The 25,513-nt window shown below is 31.9% G+C and overlaps 1 protein-coding gene across 2 annotated transcripts in view; it reads left to right on the top strand.

The window, feature by feature from the left end:
• Nucleotides 1-25,513, top strand: part of Hel89B (histone acetyltransferase 1) — a 224,698-nt gene that overhangs the window by 98,654 nt on the left and 100,531 nt on the right. For both annotated transcript variants that reach the window (XM_085810877.1, XM_085810878.1), the window contains exons 18-21: nucleotides 9,802-9,971; nucleotides 14,273-14,366; nucleotides 21,577-21,653; nucleotides 21,932-22,049. In XM_085810877.1, the coding sequence (XP_085667003.1) occupies nucleotides 9,802-9,971; nucleotides 14,273-14,366; nucleotides 21,577-21,653; nucleotides 21,932-22,049 (459 nt within the window). The remainder of the gene's footprint in view (nucleotides 1-9,801; nucleotides 9,972-14,272; nucleotides 14,367-21,576; nucleotides 21,654-21,931; nucleotides 22,050-25,513) is intronic.

Genomic DNA, 25,513 nt, shown 5'->3' with positions numbered 1-25,513 from the left:
TAGCTATAGAATTCGCGATAACTGCATTTGTAAATTGTAAACAGAGCCTTGCATTGCTTTAGAATATTGCATATTTTCGTAAGTTTTTTTAAGAATTATTTTGACATTTTTCTAGCAATTTGCCGAAAATGAAAAGAGGTCTGACTGAAGAAGAAATACTAAAACTTCTTCAAGATCCTGATGATGAAATGTATACGCATACATATATCTGTATGTTTATACACATATGCATAAATCCACACGCAAACACATAAATAAAAATGCATATGTGTGTCTGTGTGTGTACATGTACGTATCTGTCTGTATATATGTCATTCCACTTTAAGGGTAAGCATGCTTTCCACTTTATGTGCATATTTGCACTTATACCATATTATATCAATGCAGACATACATACTACATGGATATGTAGGTATACATTTCCATAAACAAATATAAATTCCCACGCACTTGTACACATGTACAAGCACTTTTTCTTACATTCTTAACAATTCTGTCTGCCTTTATTTCCATATATATCTGTTTATGCTGAAGTGACCTTCACACATGGAAGTTTATTGTGATGGTACTGTTATTCAAACAAATTACAAGAACATAAATATAAATTTTGTGTCAAAGAAACAACAGTAGTTTTACAATTTCAGTCTGAAACCTGGAAATCGTAAATACACTAAAATTAGTCAATCAGTTTGAAAGGTCATCTCTAGCCATTAGATTCTAGGTGTACTGATGTACTGTTATTTTAAAAGGTACCTCCGTATCAGTATCTCGATTTCACGGTCAAATTATTTTGAAGTAAGATGTTCAGAATGGATTAGAGTAGCATTTCTGAAATTTCATTGTTCGTTGAGCTCCGAGAATACAAACAGAATGTAAAAGTGCTCAAATAATATACTAGTCATTGTTCTAAGACAACACTTGTTCCCCATCTGAATTTCTGAACCTTGACCTTTTAAGTGATTGAATGCCTTTGTCATTCATATATCTTAGCAACTACGTTCAAGGACAAATTCCTGAGGGGCATACCTTGGGCACTCAGTTATGAAATAGTTTCGATACAACCGCATATTACTGAGGTGTTAATGAAACCAATGAATAGCTGCCAAATTTTCAATAAAAAAGAGAAAAACAGTTAATTCAACTGTGTCAGTATAGATTTCACATGACCTGACAATGAAGATTTTTTGAGTAACTGCAAGTAAAGGTACTCGTTAATATATCATAGAATTTAAATTCCACCATATAAAAGATGCCACCATGGCTGATGTCAAAGCTGCTACAAAGACAGTCTGGAGTTGAAATGAACTGGTTTAAACAATAGAGGGAATGGAAAAATTAACATGCAACGACGATTTCAAATGGGAGAGAATTTTGCTGACCGGGCACCTGAAATTATCTGGAAATTTCTCTTAATGTGCTAAATTATGTAGCATAATATAGAATAGCATAAAACAGTATTGAAGACAACAACTAATTATCGTGTAACTTTTGTCTCACAGTTTTGCAGACACTATGCATAACAAACAATTTTCCCTTCATTTTAAAAAATTCTTTGCACTAAGAAATAACCTAAATTTTGAAACCTGAGTAAACACGTTCCCTTACTGAGGCTGGGAATTTAGTTTTAGACAAATGGAAAAAAAGACAAATGGAATTTACGTTTTGAATTATGGGTTTGCATACTAAATAATTTGACATTTTTAATGACCTAAATTCATTCAATTATTAATACTTGAAATATATCACTTACTGATTTTCAATAAACAGTATAAAATGGTACATGATTAAATAATCGTTTTTCTTCCAAATTTTTAAAACTGAAGTATTCTAAAAAACAGTTTTTGAACGTCTGTTTTATTATGCATTAATCTTGGAAAAAGAACTGAACTTTAATTAGTAGCACTTATGTAGTTGGACATTGCAGTACTAACAGTCTACAATAAAATAAAATTATTTTTAATTAAACCAGTTATATTCTAATTTGCTGAAAATGTCCTCCTTAAATAGTATGTTATCAAGCAGATTTTGAACATTTATGTAAAATTAAAATTTCATTATGCCTATAGAGCATAATTTTAAGAGTTCCACTGAACTTTCATTTTTAATCATTTCTGTAGCTTTAAGCGTTTATTTTTTAATTATTCCCCGTATGAAAGAAAGTTCGAAGATATAGCTATATTTGATAATATGTACCAAAAAAATTTTAAATTATAAGGTCATTTAACAATAAAAAAAAAGTCTGAGATGAAGACTGGTTAAATTTTAAATTGTCCAAGAAAATAATCAAATAGTTGCAATATTTTTTTGACATAATATAACGATACGATAGAAATAATTATTAAAAGCACTTAGTAAAGACACATAGTTTTGCAGTGTAATTTAAAATCCAAACCAAAATTTTATAAAAACAAAAGTAATGTCCTATAATATAAAGAATAGCATTTTCTTCAACAGAGATTTACACATTTCCCAGTAGTCTCAATCCAGAACAACTGTAATATGAAATTTTCCCTTAGTGACGAAAAGCATCTTGAAGTCTGGTCACTAATCCCTACACTTCCCTTCCTTTTGCGACATAAATCCACCTCTCTGATAATCCATTAAACTACACACAAGAATCTTTGTGGCAAATAGAAGATGATTTCTTAAAGGGGGGGGAAGCATTCGGTTCAAGATTCCCCGTCCTTTCAAGGCTTTTATTGCTACCAAATCCCCGGCCTCAAAAGGTTACTGCTCATAATTGCATATTGCAACTTTAAATATGTCTGTTCATAATTTTTATTTTAAAATAAAAATCTTGTATTTAAATAGTTGGGAAGGAATATTTTTCTAAATGGATGTCTAGCAATTAAATATGATTTTTTAAAATTATATAAAATAATTATATAACACTAAAAATTTATGTGTAAATTAGTGCCGCAAATAAACCAACTTCTCTGCACTTTAAAGTGTCATCAGAATAAAATATATGGCAGATTAATATGGAGGTCACTCTGAAATTTTTTAGATATGTGAGATGATAAGTTCCAGAAAAAAAATAATGTTTAGATTTGAAAATATGAATTATTTTAATCTAGCAACCACTTTCTATTGGCCAGTTGTAAGAAGTTAAGCGTAGGATAAATTTTGGGCAGAATGAAAAATAGATTTGAGACACAAGCTTTATTGTACTGTGATTTTCTGTGATTCTAAAGTGGCATTAAATCAAAAAGATCACTTTCAATGTCTACAATTAATTAGCATTTGAAAATGAAGGTCCATCTTGTGCTACTATATTCAGATGTTTTACAAAATTTCTCTAAGGTTGCAACTCCTCTTCAGGATGCAGAGCACATAGGAAGGCAGTAATTCTGGATAATGTGTTTGCCATATGGAAAATGTTAATAGAAAATCACTGCACCTACCAAATAATACAGGAGGAACTTAACATTGGATCTGCCACCATACATAAAATTATTCATGAAGAATTGCACATGAAAAACTATTTTGTTATTGGGTTCCCTATAATTTAACTCAGCACCGACTAGAGGACTATATTAGAATCAGATAGGAGGAAACCCTTAAATTACTTTTAAAAATGGTGGCCCCACATTATTTCTAAAATTGTAACTTGGATGAAATGTATATACAGTCAAAAGTCGTTAATTCGGACACCCATAATCCGGACCTCAAAGCTAAAAACTTTCTGCGCATGTGCCGCGTTGTGCGCACAGGCGTTTTACGCGTGCGCGTAAGACCTTGACTACTGCGCATATGCATGTGCTCAAGTGCAGAATACGTTTTCGCCTGCGCGTTTAATGTATAGCGGACGGTGTAAGCTAAAATTATCTAATTATCTATTTCAGTTAATGTTAATGATTGCGTTGTTCCTTAATCTTCGAATTGGATCCCGCTTATTATTTTTTGCAGACTGTAAGAGCAATTTTATAAAAGTAAACTTGAACTTTCGATTATGTCAAATAGAATTTCCGATGCTGGAACTTCCAAAGGATCTACAAAACGAAAGTATGTTTCAATGTCCAACAAACAAAAAGTGAAATTGCTGCAAAAAATGGATAAAGACATGAAGAATGTGACAGAGAGGTTAGTGAAAACGAAAAAATTTCGATTGACAAGTTAGTCGGTATTCTCGGCACAGCAATTAACGGGACTTGAACAGTGGGACTTTGTAACTGAACAAGAAATTATGTCTGTTTATAGAATTAAAGAGAAAGTATTATCACATAAAATGAAGCAACTTAAACAACTTACATTGAAAGAAATGTTTAATAAAGTAAGCAAATATATATTATGCTTTTTTTTTTTTTTTTTATGTTTGTAAATTTTGATATACAAAGATACAAAGATATTGTAGATCATAATTGTTCTTTATTTCATAAATTACGGTTTCATATTTTTAATTTTAGAATTTCTGCATGCCATCTTACGAGATTTAAACTGATGATCTATAATCCGGAAAAATCGATAATACGGAATCGCCGAAGTCCCGACGAGTCCGGATTAACGACTTTTGACGGTACTATTTTTTGACGTTCCAAAATGTCAAAAAGTAAAATATGGGTCTTTGAAAATGATTCCAAGCTCACAATGGTGAAAAGACAACGGGCTATGAAAACAGTAATGTATGCCATTTTCATCAGAAGTACAAGACTGGTGAGAGGCTTCAACCTGGAAGGACAGAAGCCAATGACAGCTAACAGTGACACCACTAAATGTCTTCCAGAAATTCACCAAGAAGTGAATATTAGAGGACTCATGCTACACAATGACACTGCTTCTTCTCATTCAGCAAGATTGATAGTTTGGGTTTCTTGAATAAAAACACATCAAAGTGATAGAACATCCACCCTGTTCATCTGATCTAGCTATGTGTCACTTTTGGCTATTTTTTTATCTACAGTAGAACTTAATGGATGCCGTTTTCATTCTGAAGATGAGATTGATGGACTATAATTGCATTTTTATCATCGATTCTAAGAAATGAATGGCTTGAGGCATTTAACCTTTAAAAAATTCACCTCCATGAGTGCATTGATGCTGAAATAAACTACTTTGAACACACCTAAAATTTTATAAGTATACCTTTAAAAACTTATGTGTATCTCAAATATTTCAGAATGATCCTAGTAGATGTAACTGCTAAAAAAAGGGGGGGACAGTTCTATATCTCCCGTTCTAATGGGCCGATTCACGAAATTCAAATTGCGTTCTTTATGTCTTGAAAGCACGACTTAGGATATATATTAGATTTATATATAGCACTATTCTAACATAGGTATTTTGACACAAAATCTGACTTTTTCTGCAATAACATACCAATTTTTTTACATATTTCGATTCTACGACTCAAATTATGCCTAAATATTAAATTTTGTAAAATTTGGTGCAAAATTTACTGAGAAATTCAACAATTTATGTTGCCACTTTTTATTCAGTTTGCACAAAAATTAGTTCACTTGGCAAACTTCTTAATATGTGGCAACCTATTTAAATTTCCATTTTTATATAGTGCGTGAGAGGAAAAAAGACCCAATTGTTCCTTCTGTCAAGTAATGTTCTTTATATTATATTTTAATTATAATTGTTATTAATTTTAAGCAATTTTTTTTCTTTTTTGAATTTCATTTTAATTATTTACGTTACATATTTTCTTTCAAATAACTGTTTTAAATCTATTTACTCATTCGAACTGCGTAGTTAAAATCGAAGGTGCATCATTTATTTTTTTTTTTTTCCAAATAGTTTTCTTTATACTATATTTTTAGTCATAGTTACTATTTTAGGTAATTTTTAAATTTTTAGACTTTTATTTTAATTGTTAGTGTTGCATTGTCTCTTCAGATAATTATTTTAAAATTTTCTATTTATTCATTCGAATTGAGCATTTTAAATATATTTATTAATATAAATTTTCCAGAATTTGATTTTATTTATTTGAATTGCGTTTCTTTCGGAAGAATACTTTGTGACCCAGTCTAAAGCATTGTGACCCAGACTAAAGACCAGGCATTTAAAAACTGCATATATTAAAAGAGAAAATACAGTAAAGCACATTTAACACGCCTTTTAGTGTTCCATTCAGAAAAGATATATAAATGAGAGAGATGTATAACCGACATTTTAACTTAGGATGACTTGCATACACTGCTTTAAACAGTTTTTCTTCAGGCATTCTGCTTTATTCTTGTTCTTTTTCTTCAGGTGTTCTGCAAGTATATTAAAAAGCATCCAACTTTTCGAAACATCTTGGTATTTCTGAAAATCATTTTAAATAAAGTTATCGCCTTCCATTTCATAAAGGCCCACAAACGGCTGAGCGGTAAAGTCGCTGAATACTGGTAGTTTACTCCGGGGTTCAAATCCCAGTAAACAGATTAAACAAATTTGCATTAGTTCAGTGGATTACTTGTTAGGACAGTGCTGTAGCTTATTAACTTTGCGGCACGGTGTGCTCAGTGTGGGTACACCTAAAAATTTTCTTCTGTAAGCACAGAAAAATTGAATGAGAAAGGATTTATAGGTTACTATAGATTACTCTGAACCTTCTTTATTTATGATAGCTGGCAGCCCAACACAAACCAGTCCAATATATTTTAGCCATGTTTAGTTCTTAAAGACCCTCATTTTTCAAAGAAATCTTCCAGACATTTTTAGGATATAAAAGGAATTGTTTGAAAAGAAATTTCTATGTTATTTTCTTGGCTGTATGCTAATCTCCTTATTCTATATTAGTTTTAATTTCTTACCTTGAAATCTTGCCTAAAATCGAACAGTGAACATCAGGTGTACCCAGAGTGGGCTCACTACAAGACTAGGTCACTAAGAGGCTGGCTGTATATTTGTTTCTCTGCAGCTCATCAGTCAGCTCATTAACATAGAAAGGTGGGTCCACACCTGTGTTTCATTTCCTACTTTTCTTTTCTCTCTCTTTTTTTGGGGGGAAAGAGGAGGATTGGCTATCAACTATGAAATTGTTCGGGTGATTTTCCAAAGGTCATGAGTAATTTTACAGTTAGCTGTTTGATTTTTCACTAGAGCGGTTAATTCTCTTATTCTCTTTCGCCTTTGTTCAAGGAAGTTTGTTAGCATTACATTTAATAGATTTGTGTTGTAGACATTTATTTAATTTTATTTTATAGATTGTAATTTCAAATTGTAGATAAGATGCTAGTTTATTTTTTTGGAATTTTAATTATTTTCCAAATGGATTGGAGAGCTGACCATTTTTGAAGCACTGAAAGTGCTACACGAATTGCTTTCAGATAGTGAATCTGGTACGGATCCCGGTACATGTGCAAAGTATGCAATATTGGGTTGTGCTTTTTCAAAGGTTGTGTCACTTTCTTTGAAAAGTACCACCATGAAAAAATAGATGAAAGTGTAAATATGAAATGTAAATAATGTAAATATCATGTACTTAATTTACATTTTTCCATTCATGCTGATGTAATTATCATATAACTAAGAGCATTTTTAGGGCGTGTAGAGCAGCAGGCCTCCCTCTGGCACACCCTGGGTAATGCTAAATCTGCTACGGTATTCAGAATCTAGTGTTCTTTAATCATAGCCAAAATTTCTTTTTTATGTGCTTCCCAGCAATGCTCGTTTCAGCATGTTTTTTGAAGATCTATTCATTTAGTGTGCTCACTTTGGGCACACCCACAGAACTAAAACAATAAATGCTATCTTCACAAAATTTTACCTGTGTACTCCTCTAGGCCTGATTAAACTGCCTACTTTTTTGTGTGTGTTTAAATTCCAACCTTAAAAGGTAGCGTTCCGGAAAGGGTTAATGCATATCTCTCCTTCTAGTAATGATTATGTGGGCAATTCTTTCTTGTGTTATTCAGATCCAAAGTAAAGGTTTATTTTGATCAGTGCAATTTTTTTTAACATCTATTTATTGACTATTCAAATCTTACTTGTGTGATAAAATTTGTATAAAAATTTGTTCATGTTTATTAAGTAGAAAGAAAAAATTCTGGAATTATTGCAAATTAGAGTAGCTTTTTTTTTTTTTTTTTTTAAATCTTTTTTAAAGAAATATGTACTGTAGTTTTGTGTGAAAAAAGGGAAGTACAGCAGAAAAAAAAAAAAAATTATAGAAAATGTTATATGTTCATTACAATGCAAAATTATGTATTGTTGAAATATAATCTATTGTATAATTCAATTTCCTTATCACATGCAAAAATATAATTCGGGTACTTGCATATTATCACAACCCCTTTAGTAGAAGTCACCAAAGATTCAGAATATGCCAATTTCTGTTAACCACACTCATAACAATTATTTAGGCAACCATGTGCATGACAAATATTCAGTTTCTGACATTGCCATTTCCGTATGTATTCTTTTTGCTGTATTGCAGGTTCCAGTGGCTTTTATAGAAAAATTATGAGTAATTTTTGTCTTACACATGAATTTAAAATTTATGCTTATGGGATTTTCTTATAGAAGAAGAAACAGAAGGTGAAATTTCTGCAGAAATATAATATTTTCCCCGCAAAATTGCTAAAGAATTAATTGTTCAAATGCTTTCTAAAAGTGATTGCTACGAAATTTTCACCACAACTAAAACTAAAATCCGTTTCTAACTAGGTTTACTGACTGTTTTGTGGGATAAGTATAATTAAAACATAAAATATGTATCTTATGTAATACATAATTTTTTACAATAAAAGTAATTTTTTTATTGCATAAAATTCGCCATACTGGGCTAAAATGGTTGTGATAATACATAAGTGCCATTATTCCTTCATTTTATTGATCTTATTCGAATGGAATTTTTGTGTTGCATACCAATAAAATCTGCAATGCTCATTCAGTGTTTACACGGGCAACTCAAATGTACCAAAATGTTTTTCTTCCTTTATTGAGGAGTGCATCCCACCTTTTCACCATTTAACCAGCGAAATAAATTATATACTACATTAGACGTTTAATTTAGGTTTCTGATTTACAGATGTCATTAGTCATCCACTAAATTGTGGCATTTGAAGGTACTTGGTATTTACCCCTCTAACTTCAGTATGTTTGCCGCCATTTTTCTAATCAGAAATGACTGCTAGAAAACATTCAGCGATTGTCAGAGTATCTATTCCTAACCCCATAAAAAGAGAACCTCAAAGATGGTGTGCTGTTTGCTGTTCAAGAAAAGATGCAAATGGGAAAAAAAGTGCACAAAGAAACATGAATCTTATGTAAAGACTGTAATGTTGGACTTTGTCTTGAACTTGCCTTCTGTTTCGAACTCTGTTATACTAAACTACATTTCTATGGTATTTTTGTCTTGGTGCATTATATTTTCTTAAATTTTATACATTTTACTTTTTTATATTATGTAATCAATAGAAATTAACTGTAATTCAATTGAAATTTATTAAAAATGATTTTTTTAACATCTGAAACTCAAATACTAAAATCTGAAACCGATAACATCTGAAATTGGTTTTTTTGACAGCTTAGTATCTTGCGATAAAAATCTATGTAAAAAAATATTTTCTAAAGAGGAAAAAATGCGTATTTCTAATTTCCAATATACATATAGATTTAAAATTTGTCAAAAAAATTTTGAAGGGATTTTGGTCCACAAACTGAGCAGTCAGAGGGTTAATGAAAATGAATTATAATTGGGAAAAAAAAAGAAGTGCAGATTTTCATGTTTTTCTTTTGTGCAAATATTAAGATGTAAAATTCTATAAGTAACCTATTTATGAAATATTTCACTGGATTTGTAAAATTTACCAGTCTAATAAATTTGATTAATCTTTTTTTTTTTTTTTTTTAATTTGCTTTTAGAATAATACTTGTCCAGATTCCATCAAAGAAAAGTGCTTAGAATGCCTAAGTGAAACAGTATATTATGATGAAATTGCTGTTGCTTTTACAAGGTTGCAACAAGACTGTAAAGACTTTATAGCGCTTTTGAAGCATTATTCAGTTCCAGTGGACCAATATTTTCAAACAGGGTGAATTTTCAACAAATACATAAATTCTTTTTTATTATTTTGTTTTTTAAATCATTTTATGGGGATTTTGTTATTTATTAATTATTTGTTGCATAGCTGCTAACTCTGACAGTTTTACTGGAAGACTCACAATTTTCCATCACATCTCTAGGTCCCAGTTTTTATTTTTATCCCAGTTTTTAATTTTTAGCCTTTGCTAACAAAAATGCTTCTCAACGATGAATAAAATTTGTTGAATTTCTGAGATTTAAATTGTGCAGATTCCTTTCCTTCACCCCCTACTGATTTTGAGCATAATTTTTCATATGAAATTTTATTTTTGTATGATTTGTCTCAATATACTGCAGACATTTGAACATTCAATTAATGTTTAATCGGTTAGTATTTGGATTTAATTTTATTTCACATCAATAAATGATTCTTTACAAGTTTATCCATTCAATAGTTTGTAAATTTTTTTTTCATTATGTTTAAAATGCTTTATAAATGAAAGCTTTTCTTCCCTCTTGGGGATTTGTTTAGTATAAAAATAAAATTGCAAAATGAAATTAGCCAAAGAATACAAAATTTAGAATATATAAATAAATATTAACAGGTTTTACACTAGAATGTTACTATAAAAAGTTCAGTAACTTAATCATTCACTACAAAGTGAAACTAAGTCCATTTGGATTTTTTTTTTTTTTTTTTTTTTTTTTTTTTTTATCTCTTGGTACAAAAATCTCCCAGTTTTTCTAAATTCAAGGTTGGCAGTTATGGTGCTGTTATTTAATTAGACAGTAATAGTGCATTAGGTTTCTGGGTTGTAATATTATAAATTGATTGAATAGAGTTGTTTGTTTCCCATTTATTAGTATCCAAGAAATGCAAATATGTGGCTAAATTTTCTGTTCATAAGGATCAGCCTACGTACAAGTCGAAAAAAGGTAGCAGTAGACTTTATTTTCATAAATACTGTTCCTGGACATTTGGTTACAAAATTTACCAAACTAAATTAGAGAATTTTAGGGAATTAGTTTTAGTGCTTAGGCTTGAAGTATTTTGTAAAGGAAAATAGTTTAACTTTTTATTCATCTATAATGGGGGGGGGAATTCATTTCTTAAAATATTTATGATGCTTTGATAAGCTAAATACAGAAATATTATAAATTGTAAAACTCATGAAGACAAAACAACTTTATATAGACTACTTTTCAGGGCGCATTTTCCAACAAAATAAAGTATTTCTGTTAAAAACTGCTAAATTTTGTCTACACTTGACAGAATCAAACTCCTATTAACAAGCATCTGTTTTAACAGATGTTCTGTATTAACGGACAGTTTCTGAATTCCTGAACCCTGAAAGTAGGAGAAAAGTACACTGCTATTTAAGAGATAGTCCTTAATGGAAAAAACTTAGTTCCATGAGCATGTGCTATTCAACTTATTCTTTTAATATATAGGTCAGTCTTCATAATTGATTTTTTTTATTGTGTAAAGCAACATTTGTTATTAGCTTTGGAACTTGCTTTGAGAATATTAGCAATTTATATCTCATTGAATTTTTCATGTAAAAATATGAAATTTTTATCATTTAACACATGTGTGGAATTTTTTTAATTGGATTTCTTGGTCTCTAGAAAAAATTTACTTGAAAATTTAGTTTTATCATTTACAAAATCATTCTACTTCTACTTCTGAAAATATTCTCATTAAATCCTCTATCTTATTTTGAAAAACTATGTATTTGGAAGTAAATGTATATTGATATTTAAGGAAATGAAGCCAATAACCAATTCTTTCAAGCACTTTCTATAACATATTTTTAAATTGTATTACAGTCAAAAGTCGTTAATTCGGACACCCATAATCCGGAATGATCTATAATCTGGACCTCAAAGCTAAAAACTTTCTGCGCATGCACCGCGTTGACACATGCGCATAGGCATTTACGCATGCGCGTAAGTCCTTTGATGCTAAAGCAAAGTTTAAAGTTTATAAAATTAAACATTCAGCAATAGTAGCAATAAAAGCTCCCTGAGATAGTATGTTGTGCAGACATTGAAGACAATAAAGAGGTTTCAAACTTAACCAATTTATTAACAATATAAAAAAGGATAAAAATACAAAAAATAAATTTAAACAATATCAGTCTTAGAAAAAATATATTATAACCATCATTCATCAAATAATATTTTTACCTGGTCTCCAAAAATACTGGCATTCAATACAAACAAATGTCCTAAACAGTAATTATGCGGCCTCAATGGAAATTGGCTACACATTCAATAAGTCCATGATCAATGGTCAAGAAAGCACCTGAAACTTAAATTAAGTTCTTGAAAGCACTTAAATCCAGCCTAACTCCGTTTACATTAGTTGAACACGAGAAAACGCCGCTAACTTATTTTAAATGCCACCTTCATGAAGAACATGGATGCCGCCCACGGCAGTCACTCACATTGTAGCCTCTGGAACCAAGGAACTTATTTTGGAAAGGTCATCTTGTGGACAGGAACCAAGGAACTTATTCAGGAACAGTCATCTTGTGGACAGGATACAGGAACCAAGGAACTTATTCACCGTATACAGGAACCAAGGAACAGGTATACAGGAACCAAGGAACTTATTCACCGGACTGCATGCATCCTTCTGAAGGGGCTGGAAACCGCACACCCAAGTGCCAGGAAAGCAGGAACTAGAAGGGCTGAGCCAGAGCGATGCGAGATACTTATACCAGAAGTAGGCATGACGTCATCTCACGGCAACCAATCAGCTATCGGCACAATTCGGCTTTCCAGATGACGTTACATCACATTTCGTTTTTGCATCTTAATTAGGTTGAAACAGTCCGTTCTCAACACAAACAGTGGCAGTAAGAAAAAGAAGTAGAAGTAACTACTATAAATAAGAACTAAGCCTAATAAACATTTCAAGGAGGAGAGATGATGCAGTAAAAGGTTTACTATAAGTCATATTTTCCAACAACCTTTACGACTGAGCATATGCGTGTGCGCAAGCGCAGAATACGTTTTCGTGTGCGCGATTTACGTATAATGGACGGTATAAGCTAAAATTATCTATTTCAGTTAATGTTGCAGATTGCGTTGTTCCTTAATCTTCGAATTGGATCCAGTTTATTATTTTTTGCAGACTGTAAGAGCAATTTTATAAAAGTAAACTTGAACTTTCGATTATGTCAAATAGAATTTCCGATGCTGGAGCTCCCAAAGGATCTACAAAACGAAAGTATGTTTCGATATCCATCAAACAAAAAGTGGAATTGCTGCAAAAAAAGGATAAAGACATGAAGAAGGTGACAGAGAGGTTAGTGAAAATGAAAAAAATTCGATTGACAAGTTAGTCGGTATTCTCGGCACAGCAATTACGGGACTTGAACAGCAGAACTTTGTAACTGAACAAGAAATTATGTCTGTTTATAGAATTAAAGAGAAAGTATTATCACATAAAATGAAGCAACTTAAACAACTTACATTGAAAGAAATGTTTAATAAAGTAAGCAAATATATATTATGCTTTTTTTTTTTTTTTTTTTTGTAAATTTTGATACTCTTTAGATCATAATTGTTCTTTATTTCATAAATTACGGTTTCATATTTTTAATTTTAGAATTTCTGCATGCCATCTTACGAGATTTAAACTGATGATCGATAATCCGGAATCGCGGAAGTCCGGACGAGTCTGGATTAATGACTTTTGACTGTATAACCACCAAACTGTCTGTTTATGCTGATATGAAAATACATTAATTTGTTACAGAAATCTGTTGTTTCTTTGTTTATCAGAAATGTAATTTGACATTTTATTGATTTATTTAATAATTTGTGCAATTTTAAAAATCTTTGTGAAAAGATGGTTTAAATTGAGAAGGTATTTTTTTCCCTTTTCAGTCAAATTTTTTCTTTCATGTCAGAGATAATATACTTATATGTAATTTTGTTTTACTGTCTACCTCTAAAATCCAATGGAAATAATATTAGAGAGAGAATACGAAAAGCATGTACTAATTCTACCGAATGTGCAGGTGTAATTAATTAATTTATATATTTTTTCATTTAAATTCCTTTCCTTATCTGTGTCATTTATTTTATAGAACTATTCTCAGGACTTTAATTATTAAACATTTTCTTTTTTTAATTTCAAAGCAGTAATTGAAAAATCTGTTCCTTGTGTATGCAAAGACAGTTATATAAATTTATATTATTTAATCAGTTTAATTTATTAGTCATGGTATTGTAGTGTTTTTAATGTATGTATGAAATATATAAGAAACGGCTAATTCCTTTATTTTCTCTTATTAGAGCTGTATTTACATTTGAACAAATAGTTCATCTACTAACCAATGTTTTCACCTCTGCCATTTCATCAGTGAAGCTGAAACCTAAAGTACTTGAGGTTGGTGATGCAATATTTAGTTACTTTACTCAGATGTAGTGTTTTTTATTGTGTGTGTCTGTAAATACATATATATAATTCAATTAAGAAAATATTTTTTTATAATTTTTTTGGAACAATCAGAGCTTCATACAGTAGACTCCCGATTATCCGCGCCTGCCGTACAAAGTTTCTTTTTTTTTTACAAGCGTAAAGCAAAGAAAATAAAAATATTTACAAAACTGAGCGAAACGTTCAATTTGCTAACATCGTGCTTATTTATGGCAAACATATCCCAGGTCTTCTCGGAACCTTCCCCTTTCATGAGTAATAATTTCTTACTCACCCTTGCAGTGCGCGCTCAACCGCCTTCTCTCGTCTTACTGACACGTCCACTTCCTCCCACTCGCAATTGTTAGTTTAAGCCTGATAGTGTTTGCGAACTGGTTGGAGTTAATTTCTTATCTTTTATTGTTTTCAGTGCTTGTGCTTTTTGGTTTTGTGTTTTTCGTTACTGACTTAAAATGTCAAGAAAACGAAAGAAGGTTGTGTTGACAATTGCACAAAAACTAGAATTAATTTCCAAAGTAGCCTACAAGGCAGCAGATGGAATTGGATTACGGAATATCGGAAACAACAGTGCGTGGCATTCTAAAGCAAAAAGACAAACTGATGAACTTTGCTTCAATGTCGGACAGTGCTTCCGCAATGAAAACGTGAAAAACTATGAAGAGTTCTACCTTTCATGAGCTAGACACAGCATTGGCAGAGTGGTTAGCTCAAGTTCGAAAAGGGAGTACTCCTGTAAATGGTCCTATCATTGCGGCGAAGGCAAAAACCTTTTTTGAGTTGTTATGCCTTAAAGGAAATTTTGATGCATCTTCTGGCTGGTTGACTCGTTTGAAGCAGCGACATGGAATTCGAGAAATTGGACTTCATGGGGAGAAACTTAGTGGTGACCAACAAGCAGCCAATGATTTCCACCATGAATTTGAAGAATTTGTTTTAAAAGAAGAGCTATCTTTTGAAAAATTTACAATTCCGACAAATCGGGACTTTTGTGGAAATGTCTTCCCATTCGCACTTTAGCATTTGAAAGTGAAAGTAAAGTAGGGGGTCATAAAAGCAGCAAGGAAAGGACCACTATCATGTCTTGCAATAACGCTACCGGTGGACATAAACTTAGACTTGTTGTCATTGGAAAGTAAAAAAAAAACCGAGATCTTTCAAAGGCACAAGTATAGAAAATAAGCCTGTTGATTACTTTAACCAAAAAAAAAAAAGGATGGATGAACCGAAACATTTTTCAAGAATGGTTCGAAAAAATCTTTGTTCTTCAAGTGCATAAACATCTTAAATGAAAACCCTGCTTGAAAAAGCTGTGCTATTGATCGAAAACGCATCTTCTCACCCAGCAACAAGCGTTTTAAAGTTTTCTGATGGACAAATTTTTGCAAAGTTTCTCTCTCCAAACGATACTGTGCTAATCCAACCCGTGGACCAAGGAGTCATTGCAACAATGAAGAGAACATATCGAACCAAGCTGCTAATGGCCGAAATTGAAGAAGGTTATGATCTGAAAGAGTTTTGGAAACACTGCACAATCTTGGCAGCATCTATGATATTGCATCTGCATGGGACTCAGTGAAACCGTCAACCCTCATAAAATCATGGAGAAAACTCATGCCAATGTTGAAGCCAACAACAACCTAACCCCTTTGAGTTGTGAAGAAGAAAATTAAGATGTAGACACGTCCACGGCTTTTCTTGCCGATATGGTGAAAACAGTTCCGGGTGGTGAGAATGTCGATGCTGAGAACATTAACGAGTGGTTGGAGTGTGACGTCAACTAACCTGGCTTCGAATGCTTGATAGGTGATGAAATTGGGAAGAAAGCAAGGGGAGAGACCGAGAATGAAGGACAGCAAAGAAGAGCCCACTGTGCAGATGCGGAAGACTCACGAAGGGGCTTTGCAACAAGTCGACGGACTACTGAGCTATTTGGAAGAACAAGACGGCGCAGAGTTGGCCGAGAAAACTTATGCTACGAAAAATGCAATCTCGGATCAAGAGAAAATGCTTCTAAAGCAAGTAGCAAACACAAATGACTGATTTCTTCAAAAAGTTGTAGTTTTATAGTTATGCTTTCGTAATTACATATTACAGTATTAAAACTGTACATACATATAAATTTTTCTGTGTATCTTTGATGCCTCTCGTAAGTATACAAAGTACTTTTCTGTTTTCATTAACAAAATGCATTTTAGATTAGTTTTGAGTGATATACTAAAATATTAAGCGTTATTTAAACATTTCCTGCCGTTTATTTTACGTTTTATTGTACATAAAATGATTTTTCAAAGTTGAAATGACTGTTTTCTCCTTTGCTATACCCATTTTTAGCTTTTCTCGGATTATCCGCGATTTTTGTTATCCGCGGAGGCCGCGCCACCCAATTTCGCGGATAATCGGGAGTGTACTGTACTTCAAAGCAAAATTAATTTTTCCATCAGTATGAAAGTTGACAGAGATTCTGCTAAACATGTGCATACCATTGTTTTAAAAATTTGAGAGAACAGACTGCTCTTTAAAGTTGGACAAGAAGAGTTTCAGATCAAAATTTAAGAAGAAATAAAAACTGGCCAAGAAAAGCTGCGACAGCAACTCTAACAAATGAAAGTGGAGCTTACAGCAGAAACTGGAGCCGTCCAAGAAGATGTGGAAATGACAGAAGTGGCAGCTGAAGAATCAAAGGACGAAAAAAATGAAGGAAGTTTTTTCTGAAATGTTTGAGAAAGAACAAGAAATGATGGAGGAAACATCTAATGGGATTAAAGAAAAAGAACGAAAACATGAAGAAATAAAAGATGGGAAAGAAGCTTTCTATTCTCAAGTGCCTGAAGTAGAAGTGGAAGAAAATGCGACTGTTAAGTTCATAGAAACTGATAGTGAAGTTACGAAGTCACAGAAAGTATTGAACCATCTGAAAATTCATGTGATGCAGAGAGGGGAGAAGCTGATGAACAGCTTAAGCAGAGTGTTCCAGTATTGCAAAAAAATACATCCACTTCACAAACTAAGTGTGTGTCACATAATGCAGATTGTGCAGACATTGACTTGATTCTAAACCAGAATACATCTTCCTGTAAAGAATTGGATTCTATTCATAACTTTAATGTGAACATCGAAACTGTTTTTCAGTAAATAGATGAAAATAAGCATGTACCAATTGCTAAAAATACCGAGGTGAACACATGATGTGAATAAACTACAGAGGGGGAACAAACTATTTCAAATCTTCCTGTGGATGAAAAGTCTGAAAGGACTGAATCTTTAGACTGTGATACGCAAAGCAGAAATACATGTGAGAACTGCAGTGAAAGAGTATTTTACCCGTGTATAACTTAACGAAAAGCTTGAGACTGAAATCCTTTCTGGACTTTAATTTGTATAATTTAAAATTTTCATGTGGTTAATCTGTGTATGACTTGTACATAGTGTAAATATTTGTTTTAGTTATGTTATTTGTTTGTTTTCTTATGCTTCAGTTGTATTGAATTTGACTTCTGACCTATGATTGTACTGCCCAGAACATGCAGTCCTTGGGAGGGGCAGTGTTCCGAAATGCCCAGCCGCAGTAAGATAGCTTCCCCGCAAAGTGGGTTTATTGTTGCCATAAAGTGGCAGGCAGGGTTGCCATATTTGGCAACAAAATTAGCAATATGCCATATCCAAGCAAACCCAAGCACTGATGAAGAACCTTCTGGAACGAATTCTTACCGGTTTGGCGCAGAATGTTCTCGAATGCAGCACAAAAGCTATATAAACTCTGCCTTTTCACACAGAATAGCAGTCAGTCAGTGCCTAGTCCATCAAGTTGGTCGTCATCTGTATCGTGAGTTGATGCATCGAGAGTGTGCATTGTTGAGGTTATCGAGTGTATCGTCTAGTGCTTTTCAAGCTGTAGCATGGAGAGTCTCGAGAGTATATAGAGTTCTGAGAATGACTGAAGCAGGTTGGGAGCTGTACTCTGGTACTTTGCCGTGAAGCTGTTTTCATCGTTATAGCCTGAAAGCTGTGCTGCTGATTGTTTCAGTGCACTTGACGTTTCAACGATTGTTAACATATTTTTAGAGCTGTCCTGAGTAATACTAGATAATAAATTGTGTTTTGATTGATACTTCATCAAGTGTTGTTCTTGTTACTTACTCCAAATCCAGGAACCCGTACGTAAGAAAAATGTAACAATATTACAACAGACACTTTTTCAGTGATTTGTCTGAAATGAATAAGTTGTCAAACTGTACTGTTTAATCCTGAAGGAACTTGACGTTGTCATGAATATATACTTTAGTAGTAGTGATCACTGGCTAAAAACAAAGCTTGACTATATAGCTTGGCAACATAGAATCATAGTTTAAAGTATCATCAACAGTCAGTGTTTTCTGGTATGCACAGAGGGTAAAATGATGGCATGTTGATATGCTGATGATAATTTTTTAGTTGTTGAGTTCAAAGCCATACACAACTAATATGAACTGGCATCTTTTCCTTAATCTGTAGGGAACATTGTGACCACTACACTTTGTTCATTAACAACCTGTGGGAATACAATTAGTGACCAAGTAAATGGTTTCAAACATTTTCACAATGAAAATGAATTAAAAACTTACATGTGTGCCACAGAATTTTTAGTGCAGCAGGAGAGAATTATACCACTCAATTCAATCAATGCAGTAATTTAGATTGTGATATTTTTATATTGCATATAATTTACCATTTTTTTTAATCTAAATTTAAAAAAAAAGCAATAATTATTCATTCACTCGTAATTTTGTACAAGTTTTGTACCATAATCCAACCAACTAACCGATGAATCATTGCTGTGCTGAATTCATAACTGTATCACCAGAAATATTAGCCCTGTTGCACTGATCACCTTGCACATTTGTCCACTAAAGGCAAATAATTGTCTAAATTTTCTTTAAGAGTTCACTTTTTCCTATCTCTGGATTTAGTTTTATTTCATTTCAAATATTGCTTTATAATTTGGCATTCTGTTTCGTGAATTAGTATGATTTGGCTATGTAAAGTAATGTAAAAGCTATGTAAAGAGTAAATTATATCTATTAATGTAAACTGAGAATAGTTTGGGAAAAGATAACTAAGAAATTCTTTAGGTACAATTTAGTTCCAATTAACATATGATTTGTATGTTAAAAATCATTATTTTCATCACTTTTGTTGTTAATATATTAAGCCTAATTAAATTATACCCGAGTATATTAAGCCTAAACAGATAGTTTATCATTTACTGTGCTTCATCATTCTTTGCATCTCTAGCCCTAAAAATCTTAATTTAGTTTTCTTCCCCTATGCATGAGTTACATTTTTCTCTTCTCGAGTTGTAGCACTAAAAGTTTCTATAATTGTTTTTCTCACCGCATTTATGTACTTATATATTTGAATGCCTATACTTACTGATTGCTTTGATATTTACATCATATCTCCCAGTTTTTAATTTTTAACTTTTACTAAGGAAAACTAATGAGAATTTTTTAAATTTTCATTAATTGAATTAATGCACTACATTATTTCATTACATTCCCATTTCTTGTGATTTTTAGCATTTTTCTTTTTTAATTGAATTTTATTTGATTTGTATTGTCTGATCTACTGTAGACATTCATAGCAACTTTTATGAAGATTCAAGCAATGTTTAATCAGTTAATATGTGTATTTAATTTTGTTTTATACAGATATATAGTACATTACCTAATATATGCACACAATAGTATGCATATTAATTTACTTTATTTTCATCATATGCAGAGTACTTAGGATAAGTACAAACATTCCATTCCTACTCAGGATTTTCTTTTTATAAAAAAGTGTAAGAAAATTATGAAATGAAGTTAGCCAAACGGCATAAAATTTAAAGTAGCTAATTATATACTAATATATTTAAATCAAAATCATGTAGATAGTTCAGTAACCTGAATCATGCATTACAAAGTGAATTTAAATCAATTTGGAGTTCTTTTAAAATGGAAGTAGGAAAACCTGCAAGAAACTACTACTTTTTCTTATTTCAGGATTGGTAGCTGTGATAATGCCTTTGCAGCAGTCTAATGTTATCATCTGCTTCTAATCTCTTAATTTATTTTTCAATGATATCATTTCTTCACCTTCACCTCATGACTGAACCATGAGTAATGGCACCTTTTTCAGTTTTATAGGAAATAGGTGATATAAAATAGTCAGTGGAAGGTAAAATGAAGTGTCGATTCTGTACATAACTTGTGAACATTAGATCATTTGATTTTATATATTAACAGTTTCATTTCTGATTGTGCTGATAATGTACATGTAACATATTGTGACACAAATAAAAAATATATTTTATTCCAAAAAAATGAAAATTAGAATGTTTGTAACCAAAGGGCATTCACGCAGCTATTTAAAACCAAACCAAATGTATTTAAAATCACCAAACAGTTCTTTAAATTCATTGTGTGTGCTTATTAAATTTTAAAACAATGTATCAAACATGAAAGTTAAAAAAAATTGAATTCTTTGTTTTTTATGTGTTCTATTTTCTAATTATATGAAGAGCTAAGTGATAAATCAAAATAATCTTAAATATTGTACTGATTTTCAAGGGACGTGATCTTAAAACTCATCATCAGCATCAATAAATTAGGATTTGTCTGTTTTATGAAATAAAATGAAATTTATTTCTTCTTGATTAAATATTTTATTTTATCTGAATTTGTTGCCAGTGGTAAAATAGGAAAGTAATAAGATGATATTGCTTTTAACTTATTTCGAGTCCAATGTACAATAGTTGAAATTTCCTTAAAATAACCAGTACTTCCTTATATGTTCCCATCGGAATATCTTAAATTTAAATTGTTCAGCTTTTGCACTTTTAGGTTTCTTTTGAATGCCTTTTAAATATCTGTACCTTGTATTCTTTTAACACTGCCTGCCCCAGATAAATATTTTTTATATCATTATATTTCATTGTTTATCATTCTAGGATGACTGGGGAATCTCCTTTAATTGCAAGCAATAAGTAGAATCTTGTAAAACATCTCATGATATGTGTAATGGAATAAAATGAGAAAGGGGCATTTTAATTTTTTGAAGTAAAACATGAATTGTACTATTAATATATCTTTATTTTGGAATTTATTTATTTATTACTATTGTTATTATTTAAATTCAGACACTTGAAGAAAGACGGAAGTCCCTATTTAAATCAGTCACTCAAACAAGTCATGAACAAGCTTCACTAACAGTAATGTAAGTTTATTTTATTTATTAATTGTGTTATCTATTCTTTAATTTTTTTAAAAAATTATTCAATGAAAAGATTGATTTATTGCTAAATTTTAGAATATTTCAACATTTCCTATGTATTAAAAATAATTTTATTGGTGTTATTAGTGCTTTTAAATAATCAATTCATTACTCCTGGTTAGTTCATCTTGCAGTGTAGTTTTCTAAGAGTTTAATTTTCTTTTATTTATTATTTTATTTTTTGGTGTAAACGTGTGTAACATATGAATTGTTCATTGTAGGGTGCAGTCTGCGATTGCAGGAGCATTAGTATCTTTAAAGTATCTTCCTGAAAAATTAAATCCAATTATTAGACCTTTGATGGAATCTATAAAACGTGAAGAAAAGGAATTGTATCAGGTAGTTAACAGTTTTCAAAGCAGTTAACAGTTTTTGAAATAAAATAAGAAATTGCATCTTTTGAAACATAAAAGTGATCGCTAAAACTTATGTTTAGAATAGTTGCTTTTATATTTTTGTTTCTGATTGAGAAATGTACAGTTGGAATGGCTGGAGGCTCAAGTATATGTATATATGTATATGTTTATGTTTATGTTTATGTGAGACATATGTAGGAAGTTGTTTTACACCTACTCTATCATATATGATATGTTTCAATTTTCGTTCATGGGTCATCTATATCAAATATAATGTGAGTGTCACTGACAAAAATAATACAGGAGCCAAGTGTCAGTGGCAAAAATAATACAGGAGCCAAGTGTCACTGGCAGCATGCCATATCATATTTGATATGCTGAAACAGAATGTTTTATTTGACATTTTAAATGCATGTAAATGATGTCAAAATATCATGAAATTTAATTGAATGGAATGTCTGTAGTGTTAATCTTATGAATATTATTTACTATTTTATCCTACAAATGTAAAACCCATGATGCATATAACGTTCATTCAGAGTTTAGAATGTTTTACACAATACAAGTGGTTTAAAATTTTGTATATAGATATGATAATAGGATATATATTCTAATTCTTAAAATTGTGTGGTATTCCATTATTGTATGGAAGTAATTTAAATGTGTAAATATAATTATTACTAATGTTGCACTTTTTTCAAAAATTTAATTTTAAATATTAGAAATTTATTTTTATGTAAGTAATATGTAATTAATATACACAAGAATCTAAATATTTTAATAAAAATCACAGTTTGCAAGAATTATTTTTCTTGTAAGCTTAATTGCAAAATGTTCTCAGGTACTAGCCCATGGAGTCACTATTGTCACTAGCCCACTGGGCCCACTGACACCTCCCTGCATCAAGAAGAAAGAGGAAGAGAAAAAGAATTGTTTATTTAGCAGTGAAATAAAGTTGAAATATTTAATGGAGATAAATTTTAAAAACAAATGTGTCTTTGTGACAAAATACTGTTATATAAATTTTAAAATGATTATGAACCTATTCCATATTACAAAGCTTATTATTTGATAGAATTTTTAAGAATAGTTCTTTCTGTTATCACAGTTTGGAATAAAATTTTTTAAATATTTTACGTCTGTTCCTTCGTCTATCTGTACCTTTCTGTCTGTCTAGGTAGAGAATCACATGCTGTTTGTACCGAATTGTGTGCAGTGGGGCTGAACAACTAATTCCTAAAATAGGTCTATCTAAATCTTTTTTAACCTTTCTTGAACACATTTTCACCCATTCTCATCACATCACCAAAGTTATTGTTAGTGTTATCAGCAGTAAAACAAACCAACTTAATTTTTTTTTTTTCCCATAATGCAAAAGATACTGATTCAAAATTTGAGTAGTTTCACCTGCTCTTCTACAAAATTCAAAAGTTTAACTTGAATTCCCTCCTTCAGACTTGTGTATTTGAAAATTTTTGGTGCTCTCTGAAGAACCTTAAGAGTTGTGCGTAGTGGTGGATGTGGAAGCGAGGTTCTCTGCTACAGAAGTATAAACTGCACTGAGTTGAAAAATTAAACATAAAATTTTATCAGTGTCTTCAGTCCTTAAGATTTAACAGTATAGATGAACATACGACTTTGACACATTAAAGAACTTATACGATGGATAACGTACAAAATGTACTAGACTGGTGCAGTGTGAATTGATCCTGCTTAACAGTCATTTTCACATAGGCAGGTATATGACGATGTAGATAAATAATCCAGAATGCGTGAGTAGATGCTTGTTTCAACTGAACTGTTCCTTAGTAGGTCTCCTTGCATCGCGTTTCTGCACCACGCTTAAGAGTTCACAGCGGCTGGCCACATCAGCAAACATCATCAGATAGGCGTAGCAGGAAGGTCATACATCAGGACCCTCAGAATCGGGAAGACAGACTACTCTTTCTCTGCTTGTCTGTTCGTGTATCCTCCTCACAGGAACCATTTGCAGAACAATATAGTTCGCCTTTTCTACTCAGCGCAGTCGCAAAAGGGAGAAATGCAAATTTCTAGCTCTAACAAAACTAATACATCTCAAAACAATCAGAGCAAGTTTTACTTCCCTTCTATTTAACAAAGGTGTTTGTGCTCCGGGGAAACCCCGGAATTCCGGGGATTTTGAACTTCGATCCCCGGAATATTCCAGGGATCGTCGTTCAAAAGGAAGTAGGAATAATAATGAATTATTTATTTTCATCTGGGTAATTTTGTTTGCTTTGAAAGCAGAAAATGCAAGGTCAGTGTGTGTGGTGAAAACTTTTCCTTTCTTTCTCCAAAGGCAGTGATAATGCGTGAAAAGGGGGAAAAAACTTCTTTTTTGTTCTTTCCTTATTGCGAGTTATGACTCATTCGCCCGGTTCTCGGACATTCTCTTCTGGATTCTTTTCGGCAAGTAGGTGCGGCAGAAAAAAAAGGGAGAGACTTCGTTCGACCAGATGTGCGGTCACGTGACTCTGGGTTCAAAGGTCTTATCTCTCCTGGCGTGGCGCCAATAAGTAGAGAAGGGGGATTTTTTGCCGTATTAGCTATTTGTTATTGATCGCTTCTCAACTTTTTTTTCTCCGCTGTGTAAAATTTTCGTTTCATTTATTGATGCATGTGTAAATTTTTCGTTTCGTTTATTGAAATATTTTTTTATTTATGTACGCAAGAGAATTTCACTATGAAATTTCTCTATATAAATAGCGATATTATACAATTAGAAGAAGGTGTCTGGAATGCATTTAGGTGGAATTGGATTGAACGGAGAGATGGTAATGGGGATACCATCGGCACATTGTGCAAGAAAATAAATGTTGCTGGACAAGCATATTGTGTTTTTTGTAACTCAATGCTGAAGTATGGTGGGAAAGGATTCAAGGCTTTCACAGATCATTCTAAAACTGTGACGCACATAAAATATTCAAAGTGCATTAGACATTCAATGACTTTAAGTAATTATGCTAATTAAAAATATACTCATGACTTACTGGAGACTGATGCTCGGCCATTGGATATAGTGACAAGAAAAGCACGCCAAGAGGTATTAATAACTTCGTTTATCGTCGAGAATTCTCTTTCTTTCAATGTAGCTCCCAATTTAATTGAACTCTGCAAACAGTTGAGCCGCGATCAGACGGCACTAAACTCGTTGGAAATGTCCAGGACTACTGCATGTTATAAGATGAAATATGGGCTCGCAAAAACTATTAAGGAAAATATCATTAAAACTTTAAAGGAGACTCCATATTCTCTAAATTTGGATGAAAGTACTAGCAATGCTCAAGAAAGTATATTGGCAATATTGGTGCAGTTTTATGACAACAATCAAAATGAAGTTGTAGGTCATCATTTTGCATCTCTAAAGATGGAATCTTGCAATTCAGAAGCTGTTTTTAAAGCAGTTGTTAATGCTATTGAAGATAA

Source organism: Stegodyphus dumicola, chromosome 2 (assembly GCF_044657685.1).
Source record: "Stegodyphus dumicola isolate Sdum_Otavi_A_Nest chromosome 2, ASM4465768v1".
Taxonomy (NCBI): Eukaryota; Metazoa; Arthropoda; class Arachnida; order Araneae; family Eresidae; genus Stegodyphus; species Stegodyphus dumicola.
Note: the sequence above shows the minus strand (reverse complement) of the source record. Positions and strands in the feature narration are given on the sequence as shown.